Here is a 12732-nt window from a genome sequence, read left to right as displayed (position 1 = left end):
CTCTGAATTCAACAAACACAAGCACACGCGCGCGCACACACACACACACACACACACACACACACACACACACACACACACTTGTAATTTAAAAAGAACTAAATGTGTTACTAAAAAATTTAAGCTTCTCCGTGGTAAATATATACAATGGAATTCTATGCCTCCATCAGAAAGAATGACATCGCCCCATTTGTTAGGAAATGGAAAGACTTGGAAAAAATCATATTAAGTGAAGTAAGCCAGGCCCAAAGAAACATAGGTCCCATGGCTTCCCTTATTTGCAAAACTTAGTGTAAGTTTAGGACAAGTAGAAAAGGTCAAAAGCTATGTATGTATGACCATATAAGATGATGTTAATCGAAATGAACCCCAAGATGGGGACACAAATATCTTTTTTCTTTCTTGCTATTGTTTTTAACATATTTAAAATGTACTACATGATTTTTTTGCTTCTCTCGTATGTTCTTCCTCCACGTTATAACCCATTTTCACTGTACTTGATGTCAGTGCCCTGCATCTTGTATATACATTTTTCTAATTTGGGGAAGGGAAGGGAAAAAACAAAATGCGTAAATAGGGATACAGGTTGACCCATTGTAACAATGAGATGTACAAGACACTATGTTGAAAACGAACTTTACAACTTTGGGGTGGGGGGGAAGTAGGGAAGGAAGGGATGGTAAAGGAAAAACAAAGAAGGAGGCAACAATGCTCAATAAAAAATGTACTCATGGGGCTGGGAAGGTGGCTCACTGGTAGAGTGCTTACCTCGCATGCATGCAGCCCTGGGTTCGATTCCTCAGCACCACATAAGCAGAAAAAGTCAGAAATGGCGCTGTGGCTCAAGTGGTAGAGCGCTAGCCTTGGGCTGAAGAGCTGAGGGACAGTGCCCAGGCCCAGAGTTCAGGCCCCCCCCAAAAAAATGTACTCATTACCTTATTCATGTAACTGTAACCCCTCTGTACCTTATTTTTACAATGAAAAATGTATAACAAAAAAAATTAAGTTTCTGGGAAGTGGCGCTGTAGCTCAAGTGGTAGAGCGCCAGCCTTGAGCTGAAGAGCTGAGGGACAGTGCTCAGGCCCAGAGTTCAAGCCCCACGACCAACAACAACAAAAAAAAAGATATTTTAAAAAATTAAGTTTCTGATAGACATATGAAGAAATGTTCAGAAAGCAACACTGTGGCTCAAGTGGTAGAATGCTAGCCTTGAGCTGAAGAGCTCAGGGACAACGCCCAGGCTCAGAGTTCAAGACCCATGACCACCAAAAAAGAAAAAAAAAAAGAAATGTTCAACATCTCTGGCCATAAAAGAAATGCAAATCAGAGCTGGATGCAGGTGGCTCATGCCTGTAATCCTAGCTACTCAGGAGGCTGAGATCTGAGAACTGAGGTTCAAAGCCAGCCTAGGCAGGGAAGTCCATGATTCTTATCTCCAATTAATCATCAGAAAATCAGAAGTGGTGCTGTGGCTCAAGTGGAAGAGCACTTGCCTTGAACTGATGAGCTCAAAGAAAGCACTCGAGCCCAGAGTTCAAGCCTCATAACCAAAAAAAGAAAAGAAGAAATGCAAATCAAAACAACATTGAGATTCTACCTTACCCCAGTTAGAATGGACATTATCAAGAAAACTAAAACAAAAACAAAAACAAAATGCTAGTGGGGATTTGGCCAAAAAGGAACTCTACTACCCTGTTGGTGGGAAGATAAACTTGTTCAACCATTCTGGAAAGCAGTATGAAGGTTTCTCAAAAAGACTAAATAGAGCTTCCCTATGACCCAGCAACATTACTCCTGGGCATTACCCAACAGAACACAAACAATCAGGCGGCTGAGATCTGAAGATTGCAGTTCAAAGCCAGCCCCAGCAGTAAAGTCCATGAGACTTTTATCTACAATTAATCACCAGAAAACTGGAAGTGGCGTAGTGGCTCAAATGGTAGAGTACTTGCCTTGAGCTGAAGAGCTCAGGGAGAGCACCCAGGCCTAGAGTTCAAGCCCTATGACCTACACAAACACACACACACAGGGGGCTGGGAAGGTGGCTCAGTGGTAGAGTGCTTGCCTTGCATGCCTGAGACCCTGGGCTCGATTCCTTAGCACCACATAAGCAAAAAGAAAAAAGCCGGAAGTGGCGCTATGGCTCAAGTGGTAGAGCGCTAGCCTTGAGCTGAAGAGCTGAGGGACAGTGCCCAGGCCCAGAGTTCAGGCCCCACAACCGGACCTAAAAAAAAAAAACCACACACAGACACACACACATATACACAAAACACAAACACAAAGGCCACCCTAAAGCAACTAGCTCAACCATGTTCATTGCAGGATTGTTTACCATTGCTAAGACTTGAAACAGATGGCCTTCAGTGGATGAATGGATAAAGGAAATGTGATATAGATACACAATAGGGCTCTGTTCTTAAATCAGAAATAATCTTGTACCATTTGTAATGAAATGGAAAGACGTGAAAAAAAATTAAGTAAGCCTTACCCAAAGAAAAAGAGGTTGCATGGTTTCCCTCATTTGTGGTAACAAGAATGTGCCTATAAATCTACAAGTAAACACACTGCAAAGTTAAAAAAAAAAAATATATATATATAGATAGATAGATAGATACTGGGGTAAGTCTCTAAATAGTCACACAGTGAAACCAAAGGAGGATATTTATAGGAGCGAGTCACAAAGGCTCAACAGTTATGCACATATGATCATATAAAATAATATTTTACAAAATGAGCTCCAAGAAATGGAAATGAGATTTTAATTGTCGTTGTTGCTTTTTTTGTTGTCTTTTCCTTTTGCCTTGCTTATCTGTCCTTAGGAAGTTAAGGGGGAGGCTCAGAAAAGGTGGGACAAAGGATGAACAAATGCAGCAGTGGCACTCACTAGACACTGTCAAAAACCAAACGACACAACTTGTGAGTGGGTCAGGAAAGAAAAACTGAGAGAGAGAAAGGGAAGGGGTGACATGGTTCAAAAAGAAATGTACTCATTAGCTGACTTATATAACTGTAACCCCTCTGTACATCACCTTTACAATAATAAAATATATTTAAAAAATAATAAATAAGGGCTGGGAATGTAGCTTAGTGATAGAGTGCTTGCCTAGCATATATGAAGCCCTGGGTTCAATTCCTCAGTACCACATGAACAGAAAAAGCCAGAAGTGGTGCTGTGGCTCAAGTGGTAGAGTGTTAGCCTTGAGCAAAAGCAGCTCAGGAATAGTGCCCAGGCCCTTAGTTCAAGCCCCAAGACTGGCAAATAAACAAACAAATAAAGTTTAATCCATAAAAAATGCTAATGAATAAATAAATAAAAAGTTTACATAGTCCATTAAAAAATGCTTTCCGTAGACAATTGGCCCTTGACGATTGTTTCCCTATATTTCCTCATCTGGTTTTCTTTGCCCATATATAACACTTGTTGGGTTTGATTCCACACACCTTGTGTGGTTTTGGCCTACCTAAGCTTTGTGCTAACTGCATTCAGGGCTGCTGGTCTTTTGAGACATGAGTCTACCAGTGGTCTTCCAGCTATCTCTTATCATTTGACCGTTTAAGTGGTGGCTTCTCTGTTTCTCATGACTGAGTTTCGTTACAACATTTGGTTGTAAGAAATAAGGTTGTAATCATGCCATGATATTATAGTTTGTAATCAAAATTACAAGTAAAATTAAAAACTAAAACCAAAATTAAACATTTCCTCCTGGGCATGGTGACTCATGCCTATAATCACAGCTACAGGCGTTTGGAGAGATCATGATGATTATATTTCAAAAAGTCCATAAGACTCCCATCTCAATCAAAATTTTGGTTACAGTGGGATGTGACAATCATCCTAGCTATATAGCAGGTGTAAATAGGACTAAGTCTGTCAGGGAAAAAACACTAAACTATCAAAGTAGCTAAAGGAAAGAGGGTTAAAGGAAGTGCCTCAAATAGAAGAGCACCTGCCTAACAAGCCCAAGACCCTAGATTTAAATACAAATACCCAATCCCCCACATACATATATATTGATTATTAATTTTAAAAAATCCCTAACAGAAGCAATGACAACATAGTACTGGTTTGTACTATTAAAGGGATCTTTCATAATACTTTCACCATACTGAATTTTCAATATTACTCTCTGCTACTAGTATTTGATTACAATCAGTGAAAGATTATGTCCCAACATGGAAAAGAATGGATTCTTGCAATAAATCCATAATTGCTCTTAGAATGTTGAGTAAATGATAAATGGTAATAAATGGTTTCTACATCAGATATGACCTAAATATTTAAATAAATCAAAAGTTGTATAAAAAGCTGGGCATTAGTAGCTCATACCTATAGTCCTAGCTACTCAGGAGGCTGAAATCTGAGGATCACAGTTCAAAGGCAGCCTGGGCAGGAAAAGTCCTTGAGATTCTTATCTCCAATTAATCACAGAAAAGGCCAGAGGTGGCACTGTGGCTCATGGGACAGAGTGCTAGCCCTGAGCAAAAAGAGGCTCAGGGACAGCACATAGGCCCTAAGAATAAGATCCAGTATGGGGGTGGAAAAAAAAAGTGTAAAAAGATTATAGAAGGGCTGGGAATATGGCTTAGTGGTAGAATCTTGCCTAACATGCATGAAGCCCTGGGTTTGATTCCTCAGTACCACATAAACAGAAAAGGCCAGAAGTGGTGCTGTGGCTCAAGTAGCTCAGGGACAGTGCTCAGGTTCTGAGTTCAAGCCCCAGGACTGGCAGAGAAAAACAGATTATAGGTAAACACAGGTGATCCTCACCAACAGTCAGACAAAACTGCAACACATGCACTGCTCCTTCTTGCTTCAGGAAGTTCATAAAACGAAATAAAAGATCTTGTTGTTCTCTGATTTGCTTCAATTCTAACTTCAGTACCTTGATACAAAGATATGGAAGAAGGTAAGGCTACACAAATACATTCTAAAATTATTTTTTATCAAAAATAATGTTACTGCTGAAAATACTCACAGATGGTTTTTTATTTCTGGGTTCTGCAAATTTCTGCAAGAATGGAACCAAAGGTGAAGCTGGTTCAGTTGCTTTTTCAGGCTTTGAAAAAACAGAATTATTTGGTCAATATACCTAGAATGAACACAATCTAAATTCAATGCTTTCTAAAGTGTTTTCTAATATATACTCACTGGACTGTCATCTATGAAGATGATAAGCAAATGATTCACAGTATCCTAAAGGAAAATAATAAATACAGTCAAGGTCATTCCATTATTGTATTTTGTCCAGAATTCTCAGATTATTCATCAAATTTACTAGAAAAATGAAGCAAATGGCATAGCAGCTGAGCATCTGCACAAAGGGACTTTTTAAAAAAAAAACCTATAAAGCTAGTTCTTTGCCAATGTTTGTGAACATAAGCAAAGAAAAGCTATTCTGGTTTTACTATTTAAAATTTTTATAAATTAGGGCTGGAAATGTGGCTTAGTGGTAGAGTACATGCCTAGCACGCATGAAGCCCTGGGTTCGATTCCTCAGTACCACATAAACAGAAAAAGCCAGAAGAGGTGCTATGGCTCTAGTGTTAGAGTGTAAGCCTTGAGCAAAAAAAGAAGCTCATGAACAATGCCTAGACCCTGGGTTTAAGCCTCAGGACTTGCAAAATAATTAAATATTCATAAAGTATATGTGATTCTTAAAATCCAACTGGATTAAAGATAAAATATCCCAAGAGGCCATCTGAGGATGAATAAATAAGCAAAAAGTAATATTAACGGACTATTATACTTAGCTTCAAAAAGAAAGGGGCTGGGTGCCAATGGTTCACCCCTGTAATCCTACACAGGAGGCTGAGATATGAGGACTGCAGTTTGAAGCCATCCTCAGCAGAAAAATCCCTGTGAGACTCTTATCTCCAGTTAACTACTCAAAAGCCACAAGCAGTGCTATGGTTCAAGTGGTAGAGCCCTAGCTTTGAGCACAGAGGTTCAGGGACAATACTCAGGCCCTAAGTTCAAGCCCTACAACCAACCAAAAAAAAAAAAAAAAAAAAAAGAAGAAAGAAAGAAAAGAAAAGGAAGGGAATTCACCAGGTGCCAGTGGCTCATGCCTATAATCCAAAGCTATTCAAGAGGCTGAGATCTGAGAACTTGGTTCAACACCAGCACAGGCAGGAAAGTCTGTCAGACTCTTCTTTCCAATAAACTATCCCCAAAAAAGCTGGAAGTAGAGCTCTGGCTCAAGTGGTAGAACTCTATTATTGAACAAAAGCTCAGCTCCCAGGAGGAAGGGAGGGAGGGAAGGGGTGGGGGGGAGAAGGAAGGAAGGAAGGAAGGAAGGAAGGAAGGAAGGAAGGAAGGAAGGAAGGAAGGAAGGAAGGAAGGAAAGTTCTAACGTTCTAATAATGTTATGTGAAATAAGTTAAACACAAAGAGACTATATAACTCCTTTACTTATATGAGGTGCCTACAGTAGTCAAATTCAAAGTAGTATGGCAGTTGGCAGGGGCTGGAGGAAGGATGCAGTAATCATTGTTTAAAATTTGCACTTATGGTCAAACATACTTGTATAGTTTGTTCATAGTTTTGTTAAATAAAAAGTTCTACAGATTTGTGGTATTGTACTGGATTGCTGCACAACATCATCAATATATTTAATAACACTATACATGTAACAATGTACTACATACTAAGTTTTATGTTAAGTAGATTTTACAATGAAAACAATGTTTAAAATAAAAAACTTACTGGATCTGCTAAAAAATCCAAAGAAGGAAGGAACACAGAACCAGAGAGAATCTCTCTTATAAGTAAGGTCAGGGACCTGGAAAAAAAATTAACAATTACATATTAATGATTTATAATCATTCTTAAGGGTTTTGTTGTTGTTGTTTGGGGTTTTTTGTACTAGTCCTGCCTGGGACTTGAACTTGGGGCCTGAGTGCTGTCCCTGAGCTTTTTTGTTTAAGGCTAGCTCTCTACCACTTAAACCAGAGCTCTGAAACTTCTGGCTTTTTTGGTGGCTAATTGGTGATGTAAGTCTCGTGGACCTGGTTGTTTTCACACTCCAATCCTTAGATCTCAGCCTCCTGAGTAACTAGTATTACAGATGTGAACTGCCAGTACCCAGCTCAAGGTTCTTTTTTAATTGGTTTTGGGGAGTGTGTGTGTGTGTGTGTGTGTGTGTGTGTGTGTGTGTGCTCGCGTGTGCACACGCACACACAGCAGTATCAGAGCTTGACTCAGGGCCTGGGTTCTGTCCCTTCACTTTTTCACTCATGACTAGCATCCCACAATTTGAGCTACAACTCCATTTATAGCTTTTTGGTGGTTAATTGGATGTAAGACACTTATGGATTTCCTACCTGGGCTGGCTTCAAACTACAATTCCCAGATCTCAGCCTCCTGAATAGCTACATTAATAGGCATGAGCCAGAGTTTTAAGTGCATATAAACTACCTAAAGATCTTGCAGAAGGGCTGGGAAGGAGGCTCAGTGGTAGAGCGCTTGCCTTGCAGGCATGAGGCCCTGGGTTCGATTCCTCAGCACCACATAAGCAAAAAGAAAAAAAGCCGGAAGTGGCGCTGTGGCTCAAGTGGTAGAGTGCTAGCCTTGAGCTGAAGAGCTGAAGGACAGCGCCCAGGCCCAGAGTTCAGGCCCCACGACCAGACTCAAAAACAAACAAAAAAAAAAAAAAAAAAAAGATCTTGCAGAAGTATAGATTATAATTTAATAGATTTGGGATGGACCCCATGGTTCTGCATTTCTAGCAAACTTCCAGGTAATGCTTATGTTTTATAGGCTCACAAACTTGAATTTGTAGTCTATTATTTCAGAAGAAAAAGTATTCCCTTACAGGAAACTTAGAAGACATCAGAAAATAATTCCTGCCTAGAATATTTACATGATTAATATATTGTTAAATTAATTTTTTGTTGTTTTTTTTTCTGGCCCTGGGGCTTGAACTCAGAGCCTGGGCAATGACCCTGAGCTTTTTTGCTCAAGGCTAGCACTCTACCACTTAAGCTACTACCACTTAAGCTCCACTGGTGGCTTTTTTGGTATAGTTAATTGGAGATGATTCCCATGGACTTTCCTTGTGTTTCCACCTCAATCCTCAAATCTCAGCCTCCTGAGTAGCTAGGAATACAGGTGTGAAGCCACCAGTGTCCATGTTAGATATGTAAAGGATGGGAATGCCTAGAATGTACAAGATCTTAGGTCTAGTCCTCAGTTGCACTAACAAAGGTGTTAAGATTAGTATCTAATATATTTAATAATATAATGTAACTTTTTTTACTTATAGTATCTAAAGTAACATTACAAATTAGTCTAGAAGAGAGTCTATGTTCCCCAAACTCGTCTCAAACTTTCAATCCTAGTGCCTCAGCCTCCCAAGTAATTGGGATTACAAGTGTGTATCACTATTCCTAATTAAAGAAGTGTTAAGAAAACATTAATACAAAATACTTTCAAAAAACGAAAGTACTTAAAGTATCATTGTGCCAGGTATGGTGATGCACATCTGTAATCCTAGCACACAAGGTGCAGAGACAAGAGTTTCATCAGTTTAACGTCTACCTGGCTACATGGTAAGTTTGGGGCAATACAACAAGACTTTGTCCCAAAAAACAAAACAAAATCAACGAAGTATACAACTGACAATAAGCCAGGATCTCTTCTGTAGTGACTATTACAGCTAAGAGTAATGAGGTAATTCATAGAAATCTCTAAACATGCTTCTGCCAGAGCAAGGAAGAATGGACTTCATAATCTTTTAAGTATTCCCATCTGGAGAGAGAGAGAGAGAGAGTGTGTGTGTGTAGGTGCGCGCGCACACACATGCACTGGTCCTGGGGTCTTGGGGCTTGAACTCAGTGCCTGGGCACTGTTCCTGAGCTTTCTTGCTCAAGGCTAGCGCTATATTACTTGAGCCACATTCTACTTCTGTATTTTTGTGTAATTAGTTTGAGGTAAGTCTGGTGTACTTTCCTGCTCAGGATGGCTTTGAACCTTGATCTTCAGATCTCAGCCTCCTGAGTAGCTAGAATTAGTCAGGAGCTACCAGCGCCTGTTCCATCTGACTATTTTGAAACCCATACTTACTTGTAGTTTATTCAGTGTTTATGTCTGTAAGAGTCCTAATGTGATATTTCTTCAAAAGAATATCAAGGAAATAAAAGGATCTCAGATAAGAAAATTAATTTTGTTATATCTATCTTTTTGTCTTGTTCTGTTTTGTTTTGTTTTTTGTTGGTCATGGGGCTTGAAGTCTGGGCCTGGGCACTATCCCTGTACTCTTCAACTCAAGGCTATCGTTCTACCACTTAAGCCAGAGTGCCATTTCCGGTTTTCCAGTGGTTAATTGGAGATAAGAGCCTTATGGACTTTCCTGCCTGTGATGGCTTTGAACTGCAATCCTCAGATCTCAGCTTCCTACTAAGTAGCTAGGATTACAGGCATGAGCCACCAATGCCCAACCCATCTTTGATTTCTAGGATCAGTTCCCAAGAAAAAATTCTTTTTTTTTTAAGGGACTTTTTTTATGGACTTTCTATATCCTTAATAATTTAAGAGAAATAACATCTTCAGGGACAAATGTGAGCATTTATAAAAGAACTACTAGAGATTAGGATTATAGTCTTCATTATCTTCATTGAAACAAAACCAAAGGAACAGGACATCTGAATACATCACACTCCTTCTCTTCAGCATAAGTGAGTTGTTAAACCCACACAGCAATTGGTTACAGCTTGTCCCATCTTTATCGATTTTCATCAGTTATCAACTAGGTGCATAAATTTTCCTGTCCACTAAGTGCATAAATTTTCGGTGCATAAATTTTCCTGTCCTAGAAACAAGAAGAAAATATTTGTTGTCTTCTTTTCCTTCATGAATAAAGATTTCAAAAATTCCAAGTATCCTAGTTAAGAGTAATAATATAAATCTCTTTTCTAATTTTTATTAAAACTAAACACTTTGATGAATCACTTCTAGGAATATAACAAGACTTTCCTTGGGTGAATATGAATCTCAGAAGTAATTTTTTACTTTCCATAAAGAGATATTTAAGGGCTGGGAAGGTGGCTCAGTGGTAGAGCGCTTGCCTTGCATGCCTGAGGCCCTGGGTTCGATCCCCCAGCACCACATAAGCAAAAAGAAAAAAAGGCGGAAGTGGCACTGTGGCTCAAGTGGTAGAGTTCTAGCCTTGAGCTGAAGAGCTGAGGGACAGCGCCCAGGCCCAGAGTTCAGGCCTCACGACTGGACCCTAAAAAAAAAGAGAGAGAGATTTTTAAAAACTACTGGACAGGTGTTGGACTGTCCTACTACTTTTGTTCCATACATTGTGGATTCTGATAATCTACACGTCAGAAAGCCAATGACTTCCAGATAATCATGTAACTGCTCTCTTGACTTTATAGGGCCAGTCTCTCCCTATGATGGAGAAAGAGATCACCCTAGAATATATACTACCAATGTCAAATTGCTTAGGAAGTAATAACTTCCAGCCAGGAAACAAAAGACTTAATAGAGCAGATCCTGAGCAGTCCAGGATCTAGCAAGACCAGAACTGCATACTCTGAAAACAGCTGAAGCATTTGGAGGAGGTATGAGAATAATGGCTTGCCATCATCCATGTGATGCCAAGCTGGGACAAGGCAGAGGACAAGTCCAACTGGACCTGTCTGCATGTGTCCTGGCCTGTGCAGTTTATCTCTGTGTTATATTCTGTGTTATATTTTCTCTATATATAGTTTTAGTACCTGCTAAATAAGTTCATTTTGTGGAAGTATTACTTCCATCTTGTTTTCTTTCCATGACATTTATTATCATGAGAGGAGAAAATAGCATATCCAAGAAAAAAATTCTAAGGAACACAGACCACCAAGAATATTTAGTACCTAAATCGTCATTTGAAGATGTAATAATTATTTTTTTCAAATGAAATACTGTTCAGCATAAGGGTATTGCTCAAGTGGTAGAGTACTTGACTATCACATGTGAGGGCCTTCACTGAAGGCCCAGAAACATATTTTTAAAAAACAAAATCTTTGGTTAAAGATGTGTGTAGCTCAGTGATAAAGTACTTGCCTAACAAGTACAAAACCCTCGGTTCTATCCTTAGCACCAGAGAAAACAACAAAAAAAGTAAAATTTTTACACTATAGAGTTCAAGTTTTAATGAATTTCTATTATGATAACAAATAGCAATATATATATATATATATATATATATATATATATATATATATATATATATATAGCATCTGGATATATACGGCAAATGTATGACATGCCATACAGATGCAAATGTACACTTCAAACATATACAGATGCTAGTGTGGTATTTTCTAGTCTATACCTGCAGTCTGTTGCTTTTGGAGGCAAGATATAAGGAAAAAGTAACTCAGTAAGCTTCCTTAAGTATTGTAATTCATCTCTTCGACTTCTTAAAGCCACATGAAGCTCTGGACCGTATTCTTCTAAAGCTGCTTGCTGTAAAAACTCCGTATTTTTTACTGGAAAGATAAAATTTAAGTATTAATAACAGAAGTGAAAATCCAGTAAAAAAAATATATCTATGTAGAGAAATATCACAATGAAACTCTATTGTTCAATAGATGCTCAATAAAATAAAATGACTATTAAAATAAGTAACATTAAGTAACTTCAGCCATTTCTGTTAACATAGAAAAACATCCAACCTAATTACTCCTTTCCTAGCTCTTTTTATTTTCCAATGTGTATTTTAACAGGGAAATTGTTCAAGCAGTATATAAAAGAGAGAAACTCTTCTCCTGTGATAAATTTATTGCAATATATTTGTAATAGGCCATTTTACAAGGCAAACAAGAATTTAACTTCCTGGACTCTACAAATTATTTAAAGAAACACGTAAAAATGCTGGATATATGGTTAAAGTGATAGAGTAACTGCTTAATAAGCACAAGGTCCTAAGTTCAATTCCCAGTACTGTCAAAAAAATACTAATAGTAGCAAATAATTTTTAATTTAAAGAAAATCTATAGAAAATATCTTCTAGTATACACAAAACTTTTGCTAAAACAATATTTGCACTCTACAAAAACAAAAATTACCCTATTCAAAATTCTTTAATTGTACTGGGAAAGTGGCTCAGGTGATAAAGTATCTGCCTAGAAAATGTGAGGTCCTCAGTTCAAACATCAGTATGATCAAAACAAAAAATTAAAAAAGCAACAAACAAAGCATTCTAAGGTGACAGTGGCTAACATGTAATCTTAGCTACTCAGGATGTCAAGATCCAGAGGATGGAGGTTCAAAGCAAGCCCAGGTAGAAAAGTCCAGGAGACTCCATCTCCAAAATGAATAGCAAAAGCTGGGCTGAAGAGATAGCTAAAAGTCAGAGTATTAGCTGCATAAGTGAGCCAAGCAAGAACAAGCCCACAAATTCAAACCCTAAATCAGGCAAAATAATAGTGATGATGATGATGATGATGCTTAATTATACCTATTTTGTGTCAATATCATTTTTAAAAAAACCTTTCAGAATCTTATAATCTTCCTTGGATAAGTTTTGTATGTTCAGCCAGAGCATAGGACACAGTGGTATAACTGAGGGCTAACACCCAGCCCTCAAGTACTAGAGCACTTGTCTAGTAAGCTTGAGGCCCTATATCCAATCCAGTACAACAACCACAATGAAACACAGCAACAAACAAGTATCAAGAAGAGACATGGAGAACCCTTAGCTACCTATTGCTAACATTATGGAAAAGTCAAACACCAGATAC

The 12732-nt window shown here is 38.4% G+C and overlaps 1 protein-coding gene across 2 annotated transcripts in view; it reads right to left on the bottom strand.

Annotated features, from left to right (window-relative positions):
* Snx14 (sorting nexin 14) overlaps positions 1 to 12732 on the bottom strand; it is a 78415-nt gene that overhangs the window by 34845 nt on the left and 30838 nt on the right. For both annotated transcript variants that reach the window (XM_042679528.1, XM_042679529.1), the window contains exons 8-12: positions 11322 to 11478; positions 6707 to 6782; positions 5150 to 5194; positions 4977 to 5057; positions 4769 to 4883 (exon numbers count right to left, since the gene is read on the bottom strand). In XM_042679528.1, the coding sequence (XP_042535462.1) occupies positions 4769 to 4883; positions 4977 to 5057; positions 5150 to 5194; positions 6707 to 6782; positions 11322 to 11478 (474 nt within the window). The remainder of the gene's footprint in view (positions 1 to 4768; positions 4884 to 4976; positions 5058 to 5149; positions 5195 to 6706; positions 6783 to 11321; positions 11479 to 12732) is intronic.

Source organism: Dipodomys spectabilis, unplaced genomic scaffold (assembly GCF_019054845.1).
Source record: "Dipodomys spectabilis isolate Male_0828 unplaced genomic scaffold, ASM1905484v1 ptg000053l, whole genome shotgun sequence".
Lineage (NCBI taxonomy): Eukaryota > Metazoa > Chordata > Mammalia > Rodentia > Heteromyidae > Dipodomys > Dipodomys spectabilis.
This window is presented reverse-complemented; position numbering and strand designations above follow the sequence as displayed.